The 24,812-nt window shown below is 48.4% G+C and overlaps 1 protein-coding gene across 1 annotated transcript in view; it reads right to left on the bottom strand.

Annotated features, from left to right (window-relative positions):
• Window positions 1-16,676, bottom strand: part of LOC117005095 (ubiquitin-conjugating enzyme E2 R2-like) — a 147,392-nt gene extending 130,716 nt beyond the window's left edge. Inside the window, exon 1 of the mRNA XM_033076368.1 lies at window positions 16,361-16,676. Within this exon, the coding sequence (XP_032932259.1) occupies window positions 16,361-16,672 (312 nt within the window). The 5' untranslated portion in view covers window positions 16,673-16,676. The remainder of the gene's footprint in view (window positions 1-16,360) is intronic.
• Window positions 16,677-24,812: the final 8,136 nt, after the last annotated feature.

The raw sequence follows: 24,812 nt of genomic DNA, 5'->3' as shown, positions 1-24,812 counted from the left end.
ATTTTCTCATTAGTTTGCTATAGTCAATTGTCTCTTCGATTAAGCTATGATTTTAGACACCATTTCACATTGGAAGCAACTTTAATGTGCTATGATACAAGAATGTCAGATCAGTCAGTGTTTAATTTGCAAATTGAAAGTCTTGCTAATGTGGCTTTTTGTGTTAAACTACTGAACTGTAAGAATAATGAACTAGTGATGCACACTTCCATGATCATTAATCTGATATTGCACTAGCTGTTTTTAAAGCTAACCGTTCACAATAAAAAAGTAAATGAGCAATGTGTTACCTTATATTTAGATATGCTGCCTTGTATGTTTATTTTGGAGAATAGAGCAGAAGCATTAAAAAACCCTCTACAATACAGGCTGCAGTGCCCAGTGCAGAAGTGATTGTACAGTTTATGTGAGCTCCACAGCACATATAGCTTAGTGCACAGTATGGGTTACCCTGCTTTGAATTTGCTGAGGAATATTTTTTCCACTACTACTAGAAGAATGACAGCATTTTAGTCCTCATGGCTGCAACCAGTAAAATAGCCCTATGTGAAATACAAAATCTGGTGTCAACAGGCATGCTGTCCTGAAAGATTGGACAGCCCTTTGTGTTTGCTGCATGTCACTGCTTGGATACTTCTAAGATCACTTGCCCAGCATCTGACTCCTCGATTTTTCCCTCTAAGATTGGGACTGTTGAGCCTGAAATGCTGTACCACTTGCTGTTAATATGGGCTATAAACAGCCACTGTATTCAACCTTTTTATCTCTGCAGGCTTTCTATCTTGAAAAGATGATGTGACTTTGCTGAGCAACACTAAACATTAGATAATTATGTAGATGTACTCCAGAGATTTGTTTTGAGATAAGTACTTTGAAGCCATAAAATGTACTGGATCTGTAGTAAAGCTGACAGTCTATTTGCTTTTAGCACAAGAACCATCTCGCCAGCAGGAGATAATACTACTTCCTGTGAAACTCAAATGGACTCAAATGTTTTTGGTTGGCTGTTTTTGGGGGGATGTGGGTGTGGTTTGTTGTTTGTTATTTTTAAAGCACCTGGAACTGACTAACTAGTGTTCTTGTGTTAATTTCAGCATCTGATTCTTCCTTTTTCTGTGATCACACATGGATACTTTGAATGATGTTCTGTTGGGAAGAGGCCAACTGAAAACACTTGAGCAGCAGAACAATCTATTCAAATGAGACTAATCTATGCATAACAATAGTAAAGGAGCATATTTTGAAACTTGTCTCCTTTTGCAGGAGGCAGGCACTGCTGTTGGCATATTTTAAGGGCAAGATGTGTGTTACTGCTTGTCTAATGTCCAGTACAATGAAGCTGTGATTTGCTAGGTGCTCTCAAACCTGCAAAGTTAACCCAGACCATAAATGCACTAAGGGTTATCTGACTATTAATGAGATGCAAAAATTATGATTACTGTACAGCTTCCAGTATGCAAATATAAGTAAATTAGAGCTCTCTTGAAAGCCCAGTATATTCTGAAGGGTGATGATGGGTGGCTTTATTTTTTCATAACTAGACTCTATAACAGCTGGCTTCTGGTGTGTCCTTCTTTTTCCACTCTCAAAGAGTTAAACATGGAATGCTAATGATATGCTCTGTAGATGTACATGTGGTGCTGAAGCTGTAATTTTAAAATCTACATTGTAAGTCAAGTGATCAGTCTGCTCAAAAATTGTTGGCTTGGCTTTCTTTATCACTAAAAAAGCAAGTAAGTCGCTGTCCTGGGTTTGGCCCAGATCAGTTGGGGGGGGTGGGGGGGGGCATGGCCAAGACTAATGTTATTTCACACCACCTCACATAATTTCTGGGTTGGGGGGAAAGGGTGGGAGAAAGCATGTCCAGTGAAATGGTCGAGTATTGTTTTATTTTACATGTAAATCATTTTCTTGTCTTATACCTTTCATTATTAATATTGATGGTGTTACTGTTCCTTTTCTTACCTCATTGCTGTTTCAAGTAAGTTGTTCTTATCTCAACCTGTGATCTTTACCTTTTGTGCTTGGGAGGGGGTGGGGGGGATGGGGAGCTAGCTGAATCAACCTGGCCCATTCCTAAACCATGACAACATTAATCAGCAACTAATGTGCAGCACAAAGGGTTGAGATAACATATATGCCCAAACAGGTTGGAAACAAATTTGATCTAAGCATTTGTTGTATTAGGTATGCAGCCATTGGTTGCAATGTTGCTTGGTCTGTTAATGCACATGTGGTTCCTAACCCTGTATATATTCCCATATATGCTCCTTGTGGTCTTATTTTTCACAGCAGGGAGAGGGATCAGGATTGCTTTCTTGCTGTACTGTGGGATATCAGTTTATGACATGATAACATCAAGGGCAATGAGGGTCATTTGGGATGTGTATTCGGTGTTGCTCTCCTACCCTTAACTTGGTTGCTAGCTTTAGGAGTCCATTAATAATAGTACCCAGTGGGGGGGTCGGAACCTGGAAGGATGATTTTCCCCAGCTTTTCACCCCCTTTTCCTCCTTCAGTCCTGTTATATCAGCTTTTGAGAATTTTGAATTCCCACAGGATGTTAAGAAAGGCATGTTATTGTTGCTAAGTTTGCCAGTTCCCAGTGCAGTCCACACCATGAAAGAGACAAGAAAGAGATTTCTAGGAAGGATAGTCAGAGATTTGGTCATTCAGAGATTTTCACCAAGGGTGGGATAGTAATGAGTGGCATGGAATGTGGCAGAAAATGGACCAGTATTTAGAGGACTTCTCCAGTGATTTGGATGTTTACCCCAAAACAACCACAGGGCTGTGTTAGAGTGATAAAATATGCGAAGGAAAAATGCTGTGGGCAGTTCCAGAGAGGTGCAAAATTATGGAATTTGCTGGGTTCTGGCTGCTATTTATCAGACACTGCCTATTACTAGACAGCCCCCTCAGGGGGAGGAGGAGGAAAACACAGCAACTGGCACTGTGGCCACACAAACTGCAGCTGAACCAGAGGAACAACCCGTGCCGGTAGCAGTGGCCCCTATACAGAAGAAAAAAATCCAAGACCAAAGTGAGGGATAAAGAGGAAGTAGGGTCCTCATACCAAGAATAAAAGCAATGGCCAGAGATCATAATTTGATCCCTAACCCTGGGTGAGCTGCAAGATACGTGAAAAGATTTCAGCTGCCAGTAGGGTGAGCCCATGGTGACCTGACTGTTCCAATGCTGCAATATCACAACCTAAGATATGGAACTAGATGGTAGTGAAGCCATTCAGCTGGGATCCCTGTCCTGGGATGTGGGCATTGACCAGGGGATTGGGAAAAAGATGTAAACTCAGCCTCTGGAGATGACTCCTGTCAAGCATGAGGGAAAGGTATCTTTTCATAGATGATCTATCAGTGCACCGAGACAAGTGGAACACCATGGAGCAGGGTATCCAGTACCCGAGAGAATTAGCTGCGCTGGAGGTACAGTAATTTCACGACCATAAGGCGCACCGGACTATAAGGCGCACCCCCCAGGAGTCGGCACATTTCACAACTTTGTAGATCAGATAAGGCGCACCGGTCTATAAGGCGCACTTTTTTTTTTTTTTTGCAGCGAGGAGCCGCACGGCGCGCAACAAAGTAACGAATTGCTGGCAGGTGCTAAATTTGTAAACATTTTTCAAAGATCGGTGTAGCCTTTAAATGCAGCCCCAGGCGCCCTCCCCATGCAGCGTGCCCCGGCACTGCCGCCCGCCCCCGGCGCCGGCTGGCACGGCTCACAGCACCCAGCTTCCACCGTGCAACCGCGCTGCGTCCCGGCTTCCCTGCGGCCGGCGGCGGCGACGCTTCCCGTTGTTCCCCGCGGCCGCGCCGCTTCTCTCCACTTCCCCGGGGCTGCGTCACTTGTCGCTGCTTTTCGGCGGCTGCGGGGGCTTCCCCGCTGCGGTTCCTCGGCGGCCGCAGGGGCTCCGGCGGCGCCGCTTCACGGCGGCCGCAAGGGATTTCCCCGCCGCCGCTTCTCGGCGGTCGCGGGGACTCAGCCGCCGCCGCTTCTCAGCGGCCACGGGGGCTCCGGCAGCGCCGCTTCTTGGCGGCCGCGGGGGCTCAGCCTGCGCCGCGATTTGGCGGCCGTGGGGGCTCCGGCGGCGCGGCTTCTCGGCGGCCACAGGGGCTCCGGTGGCGCCGCTTCTCGGCGGCCGCGGGGGCTCCGGTGGCACCGCGATTCGGCGGCCGCAGGGGCTCCGGCGGCACTGCGATTCGGCGGCCGCAAGGGGCTTCCCCGCCGCCGCTTCTCGGCGGCCGCGGGGGCTCGGCCGCCGCCGCGATTCGGCGGCCACGGGGACTCGGCCGGCGCTGCTTCTCGGCGGCCGCGGGGACTCGGGCGGCGCCGCGATTCGGCGGCCGCAGGGGCTCTGGCGGCACCGCGATTCGGCGGCCGCAAGGGGCTTCCCCGCCGTCGCTTCTTGGCGGCCGCGGGGGCTCGGCCGCCGCCGCGATTCGGTGCCCACGGGGACTCAGCCGGCGCCGCTTCTCGGCGGCCGCGGGAGCTCGGCCGGCACCGCGATTCGGCGGCCGCGGGGGCTCCGGCAGCGCCGCTTCTTGGCGGCCGCGGGGACTCGGGCGGCGCCGCGATTCGGTGGCCGCAGGGGTTCCGGCGGCACCGCGATTCGGCGGCCGCAAGGGGCTTCCTCGCCGCCACTTCTTGGCGGTCGCGGGGGCTCCAGCAGTGCCGCTTCTTGGCGGCCGCGGGGGCTTGGTCTGCGCCGCGATTCGGCGGCCGCGGGGGCTCCGGTGGCGCCGCGATTTAGCGGCCGCAGGGGCTCCGGCGGCGCCGCTTCTCGGCGGCCGCGGGGGCTCCGGCGGCACCGCGATTCGGCGACCGCGGGGGCTCCGTCTGCGCCGCGATTCGGCGGTCGCGGGGGCTCCGGCAGTGCCGCTTTTTGGCGGCCGCGGGGGCTCGGTCTGCGCCGCGATTCGGCGGCCGCGGGGGCTCGGTCTGCGCCGCGATTCAGCGGCCACGGGGGCTCCGGCGGCGCCGCGATTCGGCGGCCGCGGGGACTCGGCCGGCGCCGCTTCTCGGCGACCGCGGGGGCTCGGCCTGCGCCGCGATTTGGCGGCCGCAGGGGCTCCGGCGGCGCCGCGATTCGGCGGCGGCGGGAGCTCCGGCGACGCCGCGATTTGGCGACCGCGGGGGCTTCCCCGATGCCGCGATCCACCGGCCGCTGGGGCTTCGCCGCCGCTGCTTTATGGCGGCCGCGGCGGCTCGGCCGGCGCCGCCTTTTGGCGGCCGCAGGGGCTTCGCCGCCGCTGCTCCGATGCCGCCGCCGGGCGGGCTCTGCTCGGGGCTGTTGCGGGCTCGCACTTCTTGTTCCCTCCCCGCCCGGGCCAGGGCCACCTGGGTTCTCGTTTCTCCCTCTCCCGGTCCAGGGCCGGCGCCGCCCGGCTTCTCGTTCCCCCAGCCCCCGTGGTGGCGCCACCCAGCTCCTTGTTCCGCCCAGGCCAGGACTGGCGTTGGCTGCCTCCCTCCCCTCTTAGCTCCTGCCGGCTGTGGCCGCCCGCTCCCGCCCCCGCTTGCGACACGGTGCTCCCGCGGCACCGCCCCCCCATTGCAGCTCGCACTTCCGGTTTGGCAAATTTCGCAACTTTGTCCATCAGATAAGGCGCACCGGACTATAAGCCGCACTTCCGGGTTCAGGGAAAAAATTTAGTCAAAAAGGTGCGCCTTATAGTCGTGAAATTACTGTACTCTATAAGGATTCAAGTAACAAGCAGTCCCCTATAGATCTAGATGAAGTCTAGGGCACATAATCCATGTGGCAGAAGTTCCTGTAGAGCACGCCATCGTCGTATGCCAACTCACTGGTGGTGATGTCATGGAAAGGAGAACAAACAGTGGATAATTTGGCTGCTCAACTGGTAATATGAGGAAAATCTCTCTTCTTCCCTGTGGGCCTGCATCTCAGCTGCAGAAAGACTGTCCAAGGACTTCCAGCAATTTAAAGAGGAAATGTCCTGTGTGCTGCCGGTACAGGCCAGAGTCTCTGCTATTAAGAGCAAGCACGCCCCTGCTTAAGAGAGAGAGGGGACACACCATGAGGTAGATAACCTGTGCTTTTACCTGCATGACCATGGAGAGGACATGAAGAAGTGGGATGGAAAATCTACCTCTGCCCTAGGAGGCACGGGTATGTGAGCTGAGAGGAAGAACAACCACCATGGGAAATTCTTCAAGGATAAATGCTGCTCCTGTTTCCAGTGGGCAGGTCCTCAGACAGAATGGAAGGTGCTGATGTTACTTCAAATCCTCTTGAAGAGACCTGTGGTTCATCATATTTACAACAAGCGAGCAACGAGTACCATGACCAGAACTAGAGGGGCCCTGCCTCCAGCCAGGTGGAGGAAAGAGACAATCGGATTTATTGGACTGTGTGGATCTGATGGCCTGACACATCAGACCAACAGGAGTATAAGGCTTTAGTTTACACCAGTGCACAATGTACCCTGATGCCATCATGATATAGCGGGGCAGAATCCATCTCTGTTTCTGGGGTGACAGGGGGATCCCAACAGCTGACTGTACTGGAAGCTGAACTGAGCCTGTCTGAGAATGGCAAAAATACCCCATTCTTGGCATAGATTACCTCAGGAGAGGGTATTTCAAGGGCTCAAAAGGGCATTGTTGGACTTTCGGGATAGCTGCTGTGGAGACAGAGAAAATTAGGCAGCTGAATACCTTGCCTGGTCTCTCAGAGGATCAAAGAACAGATAGTGAGCACTTGCAATACATTGATGACATCATCATATGGGGCAACACAGCAGAGGATGTTTTTGAGAAAGGGGAGAAGATAATCCATACCCTTCTGTAGGTCGGTTTTGCCATAAAGCAAAGTTAGATGAAGGGATCTGCCCAGGAAATTCCATTTTTAGGAGTAAAACAGCAAGATGGGACAGTACAATGGACTGGTAAAAAGCACATTGAAAGCAAAACATAGTGGGACCTTCAGACACTGGGATCTACATTTAGCAAAGGCCAGCTGGTTACTTATCACTAGAGGCTCTACCCATCAAACTGGCCCTGCCCAATCAAAACATCCATGTGCATATGAGGAATGTGTTAGGGAAGACAGTTTGGATTAGTCCTGCCTCAAGGAAAGGCAAACCCATCTGTGGGATTGGTTTTGCTCAAGGACCCAGGTGCACCTGGTGAGTATTGCAGATGGATGGGGAAACATGATGTGTGTACCTTAAGGGGATTTGATTTTTGAGTGAAAACAGCCTGCAACATTGAATTGTATAATAGCGGTTGCTGAATGACACTGCCACTGTATGTCATAACTCCCATGGACAATGAGAATGGACTGCTCCAGGTAGAGCAGTCGTGAGCTCCTGATGAAGCAACCAGTCAACAGAACACCAGCCCTCCCTCACTGGAAGGCATCTAGGACAGATAGAATCCAGTCATGGACCAAATGAAGTCTGCAGACATCTTGGAGGGGTAGTCATTGACAATGGAAATTATCAGTAATGGAGAGACGGGGACATCCAAATTTGGATCAGAACCAGATTTTATTGAGTATACAAGACACTTATATAGGGTTTTACTTGTATGGTACTTATATAGGGTTCTATTATTGGTAACAATTTCCCATTGGTTACATATTCTTCATGACATCACATCACCTGGTAGCATTATCTTATCACAAAGTTTCACAACATGTTTCTTAGTCACATCTTGCCCAGGGAGCATCTATCTGTGTCTGTCTCTCCCACAGTTTCTGCTCCATCAGGCCTAAGATATCAAGCCCCTTTATCAGTTCCATTGTACTGTTTTATTCCCAATAGAAATGATGGCTGTGCTTGTACATATTTATATATATATATTTGAAAGGTGTAGGATCTGAGCATGAGGGAGATGGCATAGAGCAAGAGGTATCCTAGTTCCAGTCAGGAAAAGGTTAATTTTCGCAGCAGCCAGGAGGGGCATAGCCAGGACCCTGAGGTTATTAGATACCACCTCATGCCATGTATGGGAGGGATGGAGGGCAGTGGTGTTTTTCTCTCTATTAGTATTGCTGTTGTTACTGTTCATTTCCTTATTTTATTGCTGTTTCTAGTAAATTCATTTCACAACTCGCGATCTTTTTGTGCCTCCAGTTCTCCTCTCCATCCCACCACAGGAGGAGGGAGCAAGCAGCACATGGTCTGAGATGTTTCAGTGGGAACAATATATTGGGGAATACCATTCCTAAATGACAACAACTGGTCTTTCAAAAAAGTGGCAAATAATTCTCTATAGAGGACTTGTTAACATGACTAGTTGCCTCAAGAGACAGACATTTGACACTTACTGTTCAAATTCAATAGATGATGGTAATGTTTCTTCTGTTGTATAAATCTAAGTTTTTAACAAAAGTTGAGCTTCAATGCCTTTTCTGCTTAGCATTTTGAATAACTTATGAATACAAAAAACCCAAACAAACCACATAAGAGATTAGGCAGAGATCTCACTGAAGTAGCTATATCATTAAGAACTGACAAATCTTTCATCAAACATTTGTGTATGGGCATTTTGCTACCACATTAATGACAAATTAGAAGGGCTTTAGATAATAGCTACAAGACACTGGAAAAGGTACAAAAGAAACCTTAAGTTCTCAAGCTTAACACATCACTGAAAGGCATTCAGCTATGGTGGCACAAGTAGTGGCAGAGTTGTATTTTGCAAGAGAAGTAAATGGTAGCACAGAGATGAAATTCAGTTTTCATCAATGCATAATAACATGCACGTTCTTTTAATAAAGGGGAGTGCTTTCACAGATAGTTATTTTAGCCAAGATCAGCAAACATTTACACACCAGTGTAGTTTATACCCATGAATTACAGGATTATACAAGCAGACTATGCAAGACCAAATGCATACTCATAGAATGCATTTTAAGTCAAAGCTATCCATTGCATGGCTTTTGTTTTGACAAGGCCAAAGAGGGTGCTGGAAAAGAGAATGTTATTCACAGCCTTTGCCTAGTTCTGACAGCAAAAGGTTCCTAGCTGTAGAGATTCCCAAGGAATAATTTAAAACCAAACATTTTTGCACAATGTCTATCACACAAGAATTGACCCAAGTGCCACAACTGACTAAACATTGGTCCTCACACTGTTCCAATACTCTGGCAAAGAGTTTCACATCTTAACACCTCCAAATACTTAGCTACAATGAATATGAAAGCATATGCCTTAAATACTTTAACTAGGATACATATCTTAACTTGGGGAAGAGTCACATAGCTATTGCAAACATCTCCCTACTGCTATCAACTTAAGTTTCTTCTCCCAAGCAAAATCCCTTTACACAAATTTCTCAATTACTTGTATCATTTTAAGAAAACAAAACAGCCCAATGGAAACTCATCATGTAATGTTTTAGTACTAAAACCTTAAGCAGTAAGACACAGCCTGCTTGCCAGGCAGCCTTCTCTGGGATTAACAAATACTACAGTATCTGAAAGTGCCACCCACTTAAGACAGCCCTTTTACATTCCCCTTGTTTTCCATGTGATGGCCTCAATTAAAAAATTCCAAACATCCACAAAGTCTGAAGGCCACATTTCTTCAAGTCAAGCAAGATTCCAAAATATCATACATGCATCCCAATTCAGTAGCTTTATCTTTTCTCCTATTTGTAGGCCACTTAGGGCAGATATTTACCCATTTAAAATATTTCAGAAAATGTGGAGATAGGCAATCAGTTTGGCTCATCTTGGTTACTAGTGCTTCGGGGGAAGGTACACAATGCCAACTTACTATTAAACTGATCTGGTGTGATGAGACATTCTTAATCAGTCACTACCACAACAGCTTAGTACAGTAATTTCACGAATACAAGCCGCACGGACTATAAGCCGCATCTCTGGGTGTTGGCAAACATTTCGTTCTTTGTCCATAAATAAGCCGCACCTGAGTATAAGCCTCTCTGTCTTTCGCAGCGAGGACCCGCGTGCAACAAAGTTGCCAAATAGTAACAGAATCGCGACATGGCGGGGGGTTTACTGGCTCGGCTAAGGCTGTGCAGGCTCGGCCCACTCGGGGCTGCCAACAGAGCCAGGAGGCCCAGCTCGGTGGGGCCACTCGGCGGGGCCGGCCGCCGCTGCCACTGGGCTTGCTCGCCCCGGCCCGGCGCTGCCCCGTGGTGGCAGGCAGGGACGGAGCCCGCCAACACCCGCGGCGGCGGGCGGGGGCAGGAGCCCCCCACTTACCCCACGGGCCGCGGGGATGGCAGCACGGAGCCCCCCGCCTTCTCCCCAGGCCGCAGGGATGGCAGCACAGGGCCCCCCCGTCTCTCCCCTGTGCTGCGGGAGAGGAGGGAAGGAGGGAGCTCCCCTGCCTCTCCCCCCGCCCCCCCGTGCTGCCCGCAGGGAGCCAGCTCCACCCGCGGCGCAACAGAGTAAAAATTTGTAACAATTGCGAAATGCCGGCTTTTACTGGCAGGTTGCTCGACTCGGCACCTCGGTTTCCACTTCTGGGGGTGGAAATGTCAGAAAATTATTCACATATTAGCCGCTCCTGAGTGTTAGCCGCATTTCTGGTGTGGGAGTAAAATTTTAGTCAAAATGGTGCGGCTTGTATTCATGAAATTACTGTAATTGCAATTCTTCCAACTCAAAATTCTGAATAAAATACTAAAGTTTTAAAAAATGAAGTAGCACTCTGGAAACAGGAAGCTAATTTTGTGTGCATGCATATATATGCACACATCTGATGACACACAGCCTGAATTATAAGAGGACATGCTATATTATGAGTCACATGGCCTCTAGTCCAGCCACACTGCAGTCCATCTGTAACTGCTACATTTCCAACTCACTCAATTACACTTCAGTTCAGGATAATATCTCACCTGTTTAGCCTATACTACACATTACTATGACTATTTGATGATGGCCATAAACTACACAGCCAAGCTGGATGTCAAAGAACAGAATAAAGGTCTGCAAACATTTTTTTTCTGGCATTTACTACCCTCTAGATGTAAAATGAACATCATGGATTACAACTAAAGTGTTATTAAAAAGAAAACACTCAGTGTAAATATATCACTATGTAAAATAACAGGCAGTGTAAACATGACTTCAGAAACAGCAAGGTAAAAACATGTTTGAGCTTTTGAGAAGTTACAGATGTGGTCCAACACTCAGACACTGGCAGAACATCACTGCAATAGTAGAGATCTTAAGGATTTAGCAGGCAAACAAAATATTAACAACACCCTTCTAACACTACAGAGTGAAAAGCTTCCATTAATTTCCATAATATAAACCAGCTCTAAAGCTATGCACATGCTTTTAGTTATTATTTCTTGAATAGACTTGCAAGAAACCTCAAGAAGCACAATTCTTCACATTGCTATCCAAGAAAAAGTCATGTTTTATTTTACCTTATCCAATGATCACTCTGTGCAGACTCACGGAAATAGAGCCAAACAATGAATTATGCAAACTGACAGTGCTCAATCTTTCCAAATGGAAAGCTTTCTATTTTTATCCTCATGGCAGAGGCAAGGTCTCCTCTTGCCATACAACAGGACCTAAGTGCACACAATCTTCTATTCTCAGGCAGTATTAGAAGTGGAAACCATTGTCTGTGCTTCTTAGCATATGCAATATCTCTACTTGGATCAGAGGAGTCCTAGGGGAAGAGCTGGAAGCTGGCTACTATCATTATCTTGCCTGTTGCCTCCTGAAGCCAGGCAGATGTCCAAGAATCTACAGTCTAGGGGGTTCTGCGGGTCCCACAGACCAAACCACCCAAAAACCTACATGCAACAGCAGAGTGAGGGTCAGTCAGGTATTCCCCAGGCCTGAGAGTTAGAGATCATAAAGTATGCTTATGATCCATTAATCAATATCAGATGTTTCTTGCCTTCCTGCCCACAGACAGCTTCATATATCTTTCACTTTGGAGATAGCCAACAATAGGTGATCCTATCCTACAGATAGGCAGGTTGCTTACTAGCATCAACAATACCTAAAGAAAACAAAAATAGAAGCTTAATTACACTGAGAGAGAAGCTTTGTAGCACCTTGCAATGCAGAGGCCTGCAGAAGGCAGCTTTTATGCTCAGAGTACCACACATTTGTTCCTTGGCACCAAGAAATAATTTTGTGGAGTTGTGTTCTACCAGTTACAACTTCTTTTTGCTTAATTTTAAGCTCTCTAGAATGCATCCTATAAGACCAAAACTTTTAAACATGGTGCTCATACTTGCCATCAGTTATCTGTAAGTTCCATATCAATTCACTGCTCTGAAAAAAAAAATAAAAATCATTCTCCCATATTGCAAGTTGCTTTGAAATCAAAACAAATCACTTGGAAGAAACTGAGATCCAACAATACAGAACTCTAAGCAGTACATGGTTAACAAGTTACAAAAAGCAGGGAAAGCAATGCTTTAACAAGTATTTAGCTCCCAAATTATTTGAAAAAACTAAGCATAATGCTTGGGTTCCTCCCTCCCCCATTTGTTTCAAGATTTGCTCCTTCATATAGCAAAAATACCTTATGAAATACATTGTCCTAAGAACTATCAAACTCTAACAATGCAGTTCATTCTTGTTTCCTTGACACAGCAAACTTAGTCAAACTGTGCTTCTGGGCAGCACTATACATCTAATAATGAAGTTTCTATTTATATCATTTCTCACTTACACCTTCCTTGAAATATTGGCTTCCAGCACAAGAATAGGCGGTCACCGGTGTATGAAATAACTCCTTCCTTGAGGATGGTGATCTGGAACCTGAGCAAAGGGTTGCCCAAAACATTATAACCAGTCATAGCTACATAAAGTCACCAGATAAGGCAAAGACTAACAGGGATAAGGACAACCATTCAGAAACATCTAGGCTTGTGACAACCTTCACTGAAGATGTACACTTTTAGCTGATTGCATGAGAGGGACTTGCATTTCAGAACTGATCCTATCCCTCACTGATACAAGCTGCTCTCCACAAAGTGGTTGCTTCTGAAGACTGCTGCCCTTTCCATCTAGCTAGGAGGTCTTAAACTATGAAGTACTGCAGTAAACTTGAGCATGCTATATTACTTTATAAAATATGTTTAGATGCTGTGCTTGAATTTTTAACAAGTCCCCAACCTTTATTGTAGACAGCACTAGGATACTGATAATCTACCATTTAAACAAACATTAAGGGGGACAGGTTTTCTGCTCCAATTTATCAAATAGTGGTTACAGGATTAGCAACTGAAAGCAGAATCTGTTGACATGTTGAACCAGCCTTTAACAACAGTAGCTCCTGTCAAAAAGGTACAAAGAGAACACTTCCCTCATTTCAGTTTATTCAGCTAGTTCAACAACCCAGAGATAAAGGTCATATTTATTCAAGAAAAAAACAACCTGTTAAAAGGTCCAAGTGTTTCATGAGCATAAATCAAGCATTTGTATTCCCAACCAACTAGCACTAACAGTTTATTAAGGTCACATTAAACACAGGCTTTTCTCAAAATATTTATACTTTAGCTTAACTAGAAGCCTTTGCACTTCCCTTCCAGTTCCTACCCTCAAATCACACCTTAAGTGGAAGAAAATTCCCAAACTCTCATTGCCATAAACTTTTAAAAAAGTTACAGATTGTGTATTTCTAATCCTGTTTACCTAATCTTCGGAAACTAAAAAGACAATACAAGATGAAGCTAAATATTTCATCAAGTCAAGAAATCTGAAAAACAAATCAGATGCTGATCTGAACTAGTGCTCACCTTGCATATACTAAGAATAGATCATAGAAGTCACCCCACAAGATTAATACCCAACTTTATTTTATTTCTAAATGATTCAGCAAGCCAAGTCTAACACATCTAAAAGTTTGCCTGAAGGCCCAATACAAAGTAAGTCAACATCACTCCTCAGGACCACAGGACTCCTTCTCCCTAGTGACAGAACAAGGGTCTAAAAATCACTTTTCAGAATCTAAGATGCATAACCAAAGTCCAAACACTACCAAAACAAAACCCACCATGCACAGCTCCTCATGGAGGGAAGGTGAGACACAAACACCATATGAGGGACTTCAGCCATGATGCTTGAAGAAAATTCCTCTGCTGTGGAGGGGTGAAGGCATCATGAGACCTTCATCTCCCACTCTCAAAATAAGCATCATAAGACTGGTAAGAAGGATTTACAAGAAAGGTACAACGTTTCAAGGACATAAAATATCAAAAGAGATAACACATGCATAACACTGAGGTAAGGCAACTGGCAACCTTGCCTAAAGTCTACACTTGTTAATGCACATCCCTAGATTATTTCATAGGTTGTTCTAACTTCTTTCTAAGAACAACTACAAACACATAGTCTCCAAGCAAAAATATTTTGATCCATTGTGATTTCTTTGAAAAAAAATGGATGAGTAATGTAAGAGCAGGAAGAGGCTGTCAAACCATTCAGATGTAAAAATGGCCCAATTATCAACCCAAGACTAGAGCAACTTCCAGAATAAGTAATAATGGAAGGGAGTCTAAGAATATACCTATCACACCTACATGAGCATGTCCACCAACTCATTACAAAAAGCAAGCCTCGTGGCAAAGCCTGCCCTTCCTTCTAAATAATGAAGCCAAATTGAACACAAATCTATTATTCCACATGCTACAAGTTAATTCTGTATTTGTGGAACAAAGTTCTTGAACCTTGACCCAGCATCATGGTTTAAGCCCAACTGGAAATAAAGCACCATGCAGCCACTCGCTCAACCCCTCCTTTCCACTGTACTGGAATGGGGAGGAGAATAAAAGTAAAACTTGTAGGTTAAGAACAGTTTAATAATTGAAAATAAGGTAAAATACAGTAATCATGGTAAATTATGATAATAATGATAGTAAAAAGGGGGGAAAAAAAGTGATGCACAATACAGTTGCTCACCACCCACTGACCGATGCCAGACCCTCCCCCTTCCTGAATCCAGGTTTGCCGCCCTTCTGGGTAACTCTCCCCAGTTTATATACTGAGCATGACATTCTAAGGTATGGAATATCCCTTTGGTTAGTTCGGGTCACCTGTCCCAGCTGTGCTCCCTCTCAGTTTCTTTTGCAAACCTCCTCACTGGTAGAGCATGAGACAAGGAAAAAAAGTCCTTGACTTAGGATTAACAAACTTTGCAAAACACTAACACACTGGTGTGTTAATAACACCATTCTCATTATGAATCCAAAACACACCACTGTAACAGCTACTGAGAAGAAATTAACTCCATCCCAGTTGAATACAGGACACCTAGAGAGGCCAAGATGCATGTCAGCCAAGCAAAGAAATCATCCAAGAATTTATTTCTGTTTGACAGAAATCAAAGGGTGTGTAATGAGAGACACAGGAGCCACTACTAAAACAATAACTCCTGGGAAAAGGGAGTTGAAGGGGACATTATTTTGCTAGAGACCAAGCAGACATCAAGTGCAAAGAGGTCTGTCCAATGCAACGTATCTTCTGCAGGCACTACGGCTTTTCAATTGCTTCCTTTAAGAAAAATCATGCAATTCCTACTCAAATTGTTTAGATAATTTTAGTTTCCCCCCCCTTTTCTGGGGCAGCAGTGCTAGATTTCTTGTTTACTGTATTTACAAGAGAACCACAAACACATTTTTGGATTAACAGGAAGACTCGGAGATAAATGCTTTTAATTTCTCGACCTTCTCCAATTATGTGTTGCTGTAACCCTTTGAAGGCTGCCCTCTAGAAATTTGCAGAAGGAAACCAGAGGGGGAAAATAATCACGAAAAATAATCATGAAGTCCACGAAGTTTTGAAAAAAAAAAAACAAAAAACTCACAGTTTTTATCTTGAGTTAGTCATCCTACACAGGATACTCGTACATGACAAATAAAGCTATCAAGAAAAGCCCCTTTGAAATAAATACACAGAGACTAGAGCCAAGAGAACAAACTTGGGAGCCAAAAGGAAAAATTTGCTCTCTGCCATGAGGTACCTGCGTTTCTTTGAGGTTAAAATTGAGAAATAACAGAATAGAGTCAGCTATAACACAGCCTCCTCTTCCCAGAAGGCATCCTGAGAGAAGAGGCCCTGCAGGCCCCCAGCCAGCCTGCACTGTAGATCGTCCCCCCGCCGCCGGCAACGGGCGGGGAAGGGCAGCTCGCAGGGCACTATCTATGGGCGCCGAGCCGCCCTACTTTCCCTCTTTTAGTAGGCCCCGGCCCCCTCCCGCGGAGAGTAGAGGAGCTAACAGGGACCGCAGGCCCGCCGCGGCCGTTCCGAACCCGACAGAGACCCAGCAGGCGGGAAGGGGAGTGGTGCAGGCCCCGGCAGCAGCTCGCCGGGACATCCGCGGCGGCGGGAGGCCCGGTCCGCCGGCAAAGCGGGGAAAAGCCGTACCTTGAAGTAACCGCCCTCGTAGAGGGTGTTGGGGGGCCCGAAGATCGCCACCTCCCAGTTGTAGAGGTCGGACTCGTCAACCAGGGTGATGCGGAAGCCCTCCACCGGCTCCTCCTGCAGCGACTTCAGTTCCAGCATCAGCGCCTTCTGTGAGCTGCTCATCTGCTGCTGGGCCATGGCGCGGCGCGGCCCCCGCCGCCCAGGCTGCTGCTGCCGCTGCCCCGCCGCCGTCGCGCTGCCCCACAGGCCCCCTGCCCTGCCCTGACAGCCGTCGCCGCCACCACTTCCTTTTGTGACGGCGCCCACTCGCATCTGACCTCAGCGCAGCGCGCTGCGCCGCACCACACCGCGCCCCGCCGCACAGCAAGTCCCGCCCCTCCCTTGCCAGCGCACTTAAAGGGGCAGCGCTCTCCGCCACACCGTCTGTGGAGTGCGTGGGTGTGTGGCTCCTGCCGTCGCATCAGCCCTTATGGGGCAGGTCCACATGTGTGAGGCGGAAGAAAAGTTGGGTGGAGAGCTATGAGTGGGATGGAGGGGGCGGTGTTCTGTGAGAGTCATGGATGGGCCATGGCCATTCCGTGCTGCTGCACTGATACATTCACGGTAAAAAAAGAAGCAGCTTTTGAAAAAAGGATGGGTTTTGAGGAATGACCTTGCATGACCCAGGGTCCCCTAAAAACCCTGCGGCAACCCCCAAGCAGCAGCGTGTCAGGAAAATTAATCCACAAATACCAGAGGTTTATGTACAAAAAGGAGACAGAGGAGTCCTGTAACTTTATTTGAATAAAGGGAGAGGCCATGGGGCATTTCCCCTGGCGTCTCTCAAAATTTTTAGGGGACGCAACCTCCTTTTTATCCTAATTTCCCGACCACATTTCCCTCTATCTTTCCCGATTGGCTGAGGTACTTGAGAGGTACAGACTTTCCGAAATGCCTAATACCTAAGACCCCTTCTAGTGTATACCCTCCTGTAAGGGTTGGTCTGAAGATTCCCTGATCTGCCTCACGACCATCAGAAGAGACTGAGACCCCGGGACCCCACCACTCACTCTGGACAGGAGTTTCTGGCCTGGCCAAGGTGGATGCTTGCCGAGGGACTGTTCTGCAGGTGCTGTACTATCACAGTATGCTGCGTTCCAGCAGGTACAGGCTGGAAGAGCCATACTTTCTACACCTGCTTCTCAGAGCAATGGGCCTCTGCACACAATAGTCCATAAATCTTCCCACCCTTTGGCCAGAGGCCACTCGCCTTGGAAAAGGACTATAAAATGATGACTTTCTGAAGAGACTTTTGAGATCTCTTTCTCCTCACGCACGGAAGACGTGTCTATTGGCTGAAGACAACGAGGACGTCGTCCCATCTGTTGGTAGCTATTCCCCATCCCTCTTTTTCCTTCTCTCTCTCTCTCTCCCCTTTTACTTTGTTTCCTTTATCTCTCTCCCCTCTATCGCAAAACTGAGTTGTTGGCACTCAATAAACTGCATTGCTACTTGCTGCAGGATAAAACTTTAGTCTCTTGCTGTTTGTCTTTTGCACCCTGGGGTCAAATGAACCATCACAACTCCCGTCCAGGTTGAGCAGATCTTGACACCTCCACATTTTTTTTCTTTGTGTCTCTGTTCTTTTTCTCTAAATCCAGAGATTTTCCACAGTCGTGAATGAGTAACAGTCTGTGTCAATTAGTGGAATTCCTATGGAATTTATGGTTTCCCCCATTGCTTCTTTCACCTTGATGTATCTGGCCTTATCTACCCTCAGGCCAACAGTTTGTAGACACGTCTGTTGTAACTCACTACCTTACTGTTTTGGGAATGGTATGTCCCTTTAGCCCTGTGACCCCTGCAGAACCGATGGACTGGCCCCTGCGGTGGGATTGGCCTGAGGCCAGGGCTGACCCCGCCCCTTTCCTGACCCTTAAAAACCTGTGCCCCAGTTTAGAACTTCCTCTTTTTATCCTGCTCTCCCGCTCTGACCACATGGAAGCCTAAGAATAAAGCAGAATACCAACCCTGGGATAAGAGCCTTTAATATCTTCCTGTTCTACATGAAACAGCATCCTAGGCCAGCTCTGCAGGGTATTTGGGAAGCAGGCGAGGCAATAGGGTGCTGTTTCACACGTCCTTCTCATTCCTTTAAAGTAGGAGAAGAACAGGCAGTTATCTCTTTCCCACTGGTGTTTTCACTTGGCTCCACGCATGTGAGAGGGACTACAGACAGAAAATGCAGTTTCAATCCTTCCTCCCATTTTTGGATACAGTTAAGGGAGGAAAATGTTTGCGGGGTTGGCAAGGTACATCGACGTCTGAATGTGAGCAAGCACCTCAGACCATGCTTGTGATCTCCTATTCCTTATTTAGCCTTTGACAAGTGACATTATTAACCATATTATTTATTGTACAAATAAATAACTTTTTTTTCCATTATTATGCAGGAGGAGGACAAATACCATAGCACAACCTCAGATGGTGTGACTCTGGGTTTCACTTATGAAAATGTTAATGCATGCACCTGGCTTGGCAGCACAAAGGACCCCCCCAGCTGTATAAGAAATATCTGGCATGGAGATGTACAGTAATTTCACGATTATAAGCCGCACCATTTTGACTAAAATTTTGCTCCCACCCCGGAAATGCGACTTACACTTAGGAGCGACTAATATGTGAAAAATTTTCTGAAATTTCCAACCCCGGAAGTGCCAACCAGGGTGCCGAGCTGAGCACCTGCCAGTAAAACCCAGCATTGCGCGATTGTTACAAATTGGTTACTGTGTTGCGTGGCGGGTGGAGATGGGCTCCATGCCAGCAGTGCAGGGAGGGGAGGGAAGCGGGGGCTCCATGCTGCCATCCCCGCGGCCCGGGGCAGAGGCGGGGGGCTCCGTGCTGCCATCCCCGCGGCCCAGAAGGGAAGCGGGGGGCTCCCACCCCCACCTGCCACCACCGCCGTGGGTACCGGCGGGCTCCATCCCCACCTGCCACCGCGGGGCAGCACTGGGCCAGGGCGAGCGAGCCCAGCGGCAGCGGTGGGTGGCCTCGCCGAGTGGCCCCACCAAGCTGGGCCACCCGGCCCCGTCGGCAACCCCGAGTCCGCATAGCCCGAGCCGAGCCAGTAAACCCCGCGATCCTGCGATTCTGTTACTATTGGGCAACTTTGTTGCACGCGGGTCCTCGCTGCGAACACCAGAACAGCTTATAATCAGGTGCAGCTTGTGTATGGACAAAGAACGAAATGTTGCCGACACCTGGAGATGTGACTTATAGTCAGTGTGGCTTGTAATCGGGAAATTACTGTAGTTGCAAACTGGACATATTATCTCAGCCAGGACAGGAAAAGTACAGTAATTTCACGAATACAAGCCGCACCATTTTGACTACGATTTTACTCCCAAACCGGAAATGCGGCTTATACTCAGGAGCAACTAATATGTGAATAATTTTCTGACATTTACAACCTCAGAAGTGCCAGCCAGGGTGCCAAGCCGAGCACCTGCCAGTAAAAGCCGGCATTTCGTGACTGTTACAAATTGTTACTCTGTTGCGCCGCGGGTGGAGCCTGACTCCCTGCAGGCAGCACGGGGGGGGCGGGGAGAGAGGAGGGAGAGCTCTCTCTTTCCCTCCTCTACCGCAACCCGGGGGAGAGACTGGGGGACCCCGTGCCGCCATTGCCGCGGCCCGGGGGTAAGGCGGGGGCCCCGTGCCGCCATCACCGCGGCCCGGGGAGGCGGCGGGGGCCCCCGTACCGCCATCGCCGTGGCCCGGGGGGAAGGCGGGGGCACCATGCCGCCATCGCCACGGCTCGGGGAGGAGGCGGGGGGCTCCGTCCCCGCCCGCCTCCGCGGGAGCGGGGGGGGCTCCGTCCCTGCCTGCCACCACAGGGCAGTGCTGGGCCAGGGCGAGCGAGCCCAGAGGCGGCGACCGGCCTCGAGCGACCCCGCCGAGCGGCCCCACCGAGCTGAGCCCCCTGGCCCCGTCGACAGCCCCTAGCGGGCCGAGCCTGCACAGCCCGAACCGAACCAGTAAACCCCGCCCTGCCGTGGTTCTGTTACTAATTGGCAACTTTGTTGCACGCGGGTCCTCGCTGCGAACGACAGAGCGGCTTATATTCAGGTGCGGCTTATTTATGGACAAAAAACGAAATATTTGCCAACACCCAGAGATGCGGCTTATACTCAGTGCGGCTTGTATTCGTGAAATTACTGTAATAAGGTTGCAACAACCCTGACAGAAAAGCTGATGCCTATTTCTTAATAAAGAGTTAATGTGGTTCTAGCAGGATTAATTTGAATAATTAATAGGCTGTGATAAGCTCTAAACTTATTGTAATGTCCCTCGAAATGCCAGAGTTATTTGAAGGAAATCTCTGTTGTCTGTGGACTTGCAGCCAAATAACATTGGGGGTGAATAAAAGTGAAAATCATGTAATGCCTTGTCTTGGTTTAGTTTAGGTTTGTCAATTTTAATATATTTAATTTCTCTTTGAGATAGGATTTAGGAGCAAAAATAAGGCAGGCCTAAAACTTAAAGTGTATAAAGAAGGAATTTATTAACAACACAGAAAACATAAGAAATTCAGAATAAGATTTCTAGATCACTCCCTCCTCCCCCCCCCCACCTTTTACATTTTTTAACAACAACATACAGAGACACTTTGGTTGGTTTTTTACTTAAATAATCATTTCAGTTCACTTTAGAGAGAGAAGTTCCTTCTTGTTTTGGCTATAGGGATCATTTCAAGAGAAAAATAAAGTTTTCTTGTGTCTTTACTTTCACAATTTCCATCCACCTGGGAAAATCTGCAAATTGTGAAACTCCTCCCATCTTCACAGTCTTTCCAGAGCTGTGTTATGGATCATGTCAAGCTCATTGGGTATTACTTTTAAGGGCAAGCTGTTCAAAGGCAAAATTTCTTTTTATTTCTTTTTCCATTAAATGTTTCTGTTCATTTTTCTATTCTCCAGAAAAAAGACCCCCATTCCCTCAGGGAAAAGGATCCTTTTCTCAAACATTTCAATCCCTCCATGTGTTTCTTCACGATTTATAGGAATCTTCAGTGCAGTACAAGCCACAGCTTACAAAAAGGATTTTTTCAGCCAATTTTCATGGCATCACCTCAATCTCTTCCCATCTGGAAACTGGGCTCTTACTTCACTGACTTTAGTGTATTTCTTTCTGCTCTATTACTTCTTACTCAAAGGAGGAGGATTGGAGGTCTGCAAGTCTTATCCGAGCATTGGAAGGGTTAAAATTTCACACAGTAGGTTCGGGAACTGGGCCAGGCCATGCTGGAACCGTGCCAGGATCTCAGGCCACACCGAGGAGGGCCTCACCTCACCATGGCTGCTCCGATCCTGCGGCAAGGGCTTCTCCCTCTCTCTCTCCCCCCTGACCATCAGGGCCCCTGGTTATAAAAAATGGGGCCCGGCAGCTCCCAAACCCACCCCTGCCCAGCCGGGCTGTATGGTGAGGGCCGGGCCGGAGCTGGGCCGAGTGTTACTTGCTTGAAATCCAGAAGTCAAAAGAAAACTTTTTACTTTAACCAATATGATTCATGGAGGCAAAGTAACTTTTAATTGGTTTCTCAGGCTGTCATTTATTAAATCAGCTTTCCAATTTGTCTCAGCAACTCGCAGAGGAAGTTCTTATAGAGAAAAACCCCTGTGTGTGTGTGCGCTCTCTTAGGTGACTTCCATGCAAAACCAACACATGCCTTAACATAAATCTGTGGCATTGGATTACATGGAGTCCAGGGATGAAATGGTAAAAGACCCTGAGATGCTGCTATATAGAGAGGGATTGAGGAGTGTTTACTTTAGAGATTGTCACCCTGGAGTGAGCTCAGATTTACACAAAGTTGCTTAATTCTGCTCTCACATCCTCAGCCTGGGGCCTCGAGGGCTGTTTCACAAACACTTGCATGGCTGAAATGCTGTTTGGTGGAGGAGCTCCTTAGCAGCCAGGTTGTACTGCACTGGGTGTTTTTTCTGGTAGGAGCTCAGACCCGTATTCTTTTTATTTATGTCTTAGAAAAGAATAGCATATACTAGAATACAGTAATTTCACGACTATAAGGCACACCCTTTTGACTAAAATTTTGGTCCGAACCCAAAAGTGCGCCTTATAGTCTGGTGCGCCTTATATAATGGACAAAGTTTGGAAATTTGCCAACCCAGAAATGCAAACTGCAAGCTGAGCTGGGAACTGCAGGAACCGCGGCCGCCGGGCGGGGGGATGCTGCGCAACCGCCAACCAGGGAGAAGCAGGGAGAAGCCGCGCGACCACTGGCCGGAGGGATGCGGCGCAGCCGCCGGCCGGGAGAATGCGGGGAGAAGCGGGGAGAAACGGCGCGGCAGCCGCCGCCCGGGAAGAAGTGAAGAAGGAGGGAGCCGCCGCTGCTGGCCCGGCAAAAAAAAAAAAAAAGTGCACCTTATAGTCCGGTGCGCCTTATGGTCGTGAAATTACTGTAGTTCATTTGGAAGGGACCTACAATGGTCATCTAGTCCAACTGCCTGACCACTTCAGGGCTGACTCAAAGTTAAAACATTTTGATACCCAAATGCCTCTTAAACACTGACAGACATGGAACATCAAATGCCTCTCTAGGAAGTATGTTCCTGTTGCGATATGATTATCTGTTGGGATGGTGCAGGTAAAGCTGGTAGAGAGAGAGGACAAAATTTGGAAGATGGGGCAGGTCCCACCTACACGACTGTTCTTGGGGCAGGGTCATCTCACACAAGATTCTTCAGTGCTTTAACCAATTTCTTTCCTGAGTGGCTCAAAGGATGAAATATCTGCTCCTTCCTCTAGGAAACTGGACTTGCCTGGGCTAAAAGCTGACACCATCTCCTCTCCTGCTACCTCCTCCCTGCTCCTCTGCTCTGCTGAGGCATCAGCAGGGACCTCAGAGACTCTGAGCTGGACTTTAACACCATCTCACCCCTGGCACATCAGATGGATGCTCCTGTGATGGAAAAGATTAGGCAGAGAGTAGGAGCTCTGCTCATCTCCCCTGTGAACTGCTTACAACCCCCTCCAGAGTCCCTTGTAACTCAAGCCACAGACAGCTATTCCTTGGGCTGTACTGAAGCAGAGCAGGACACCTGGAGGCCTACCTCATTACCCTCCAGCCCCAAGGCAGTATCAGCTTGTCCTAAACAGCCCAAGACATATTTGCCCAAGCCATTCTTTAATATTTGTCCTTCAAAGTGCCCAAAGTGGAAATTCACTTGCTCCTAGGTCAATGTGTCTCTGGGCTCAGCTCACCTCCGTTAGAGAGCTGTTATGTGTGTGTCCCCTGTGAAGCTCATCCTGTTTTTTCTTGTCTAGACCACTATGGGGATATGGAAGATTGAGAGAGGAACCAGGATTATTTCCTCCATCTCCTTCCTGAAGTGCCGTTGTCCAGACTAGATGCAAATCTCCAGCCAATGCCATACCAGTGTTGGTAGCACATTGTGCCCACCACAGCAACACACATTGCCTGTGGGCTGAGGGCAAACACCACTCGGGGCTTTGCAGGCTGGTTTCTCAGCCCCAGGGGAACTGGTGATAGAAGAATCTGGGGTTGCTTCAATTATTCACACTAGATACCTCAGTCTCAGACCAAAGGGCAGACAAGCACCACAGTGATAAATCTCCGCCCAGGCACTAATGCCCTGTTGCTGAGGAAAGATTTCCTCCCAAAAATCCCTGAGCATTTAACAAGGGAAATCAAAGTGCAATTCTCTGCTCTGCTGCCCAAGTGAGCAATGCAGGGTTGCTGCATGGGGTGATTCTTACCTCCAGAAAAAGAGAACAGGTATGCAAGAGTCCTCACCTTTACATTGGCACCTATATAGGTTTCTATATTTGGGGAAGAGAGCATCCAAGTACAGTAATTTCATGAATACAAGCCGCACCATTTTGACTAAAATTTTGCTATCAAACCGGAAATGCGGCTAATATTCAGGAGCGGCTAATATGTGAATAATTTTCTGACATTTACAACCCCAGAAGTGCCAGCCAGGGTGCCGAGCCGAGTGCCTGCCAGCAAAACCCAGGATTTCGCGATTGTTACAAATTGGATACTGTGTTGCGCGGCGGGTGGGGCCAGCACAGCGCCGGCAGCGTGGGGGAAGGGAGGGAGGCAGGGGAGTTCCCTACTTCAGGCGGGGGAGATGCTGTGCTGACATCCCCACGGCTCGGGGAGGAGGCGGTGGGCTCCGCCCCCGCTCTCCGCCGCCGCGGCGGGAGCAGGGGGCCCTCCGTGCTCGCCCGCCACCGCCGTGCCAGGACCGGGGCATGTGCTCCGCGCTCACCCGCCGCCACCGCGGCGGGAGCGAGGCGAGCTCTGTGCTCGCCCGCCGCCGCCGCGTAGGGAGCGGGGCCGGGGCGAGCGACCCCAGAGGCGGCGGCCAGCCCCGAGAGGCCCCGCTGAGCGGCCCCACCAAGCTGGACCACCTGGCCCCATCAGCAG

The sequence above is a fragment of the Catharus ustulatus genome, chromosome W (assembly GCF_009819885.2).
Source record: "Catharus ustulatus isolate bCatUst1 chromosome W, bCatUst1.pri.v2, whole genome shotgun sequence".
Classification (NCBI taxonomy): Eukaryota; Metazoa; Chordata; class Aves; order Passeriformes; family Turdidae; genus Catharus; species Catharus ustulatus.
This window is presented reverse-complemented; position numbering and strand designations above follow the sequence as displayed.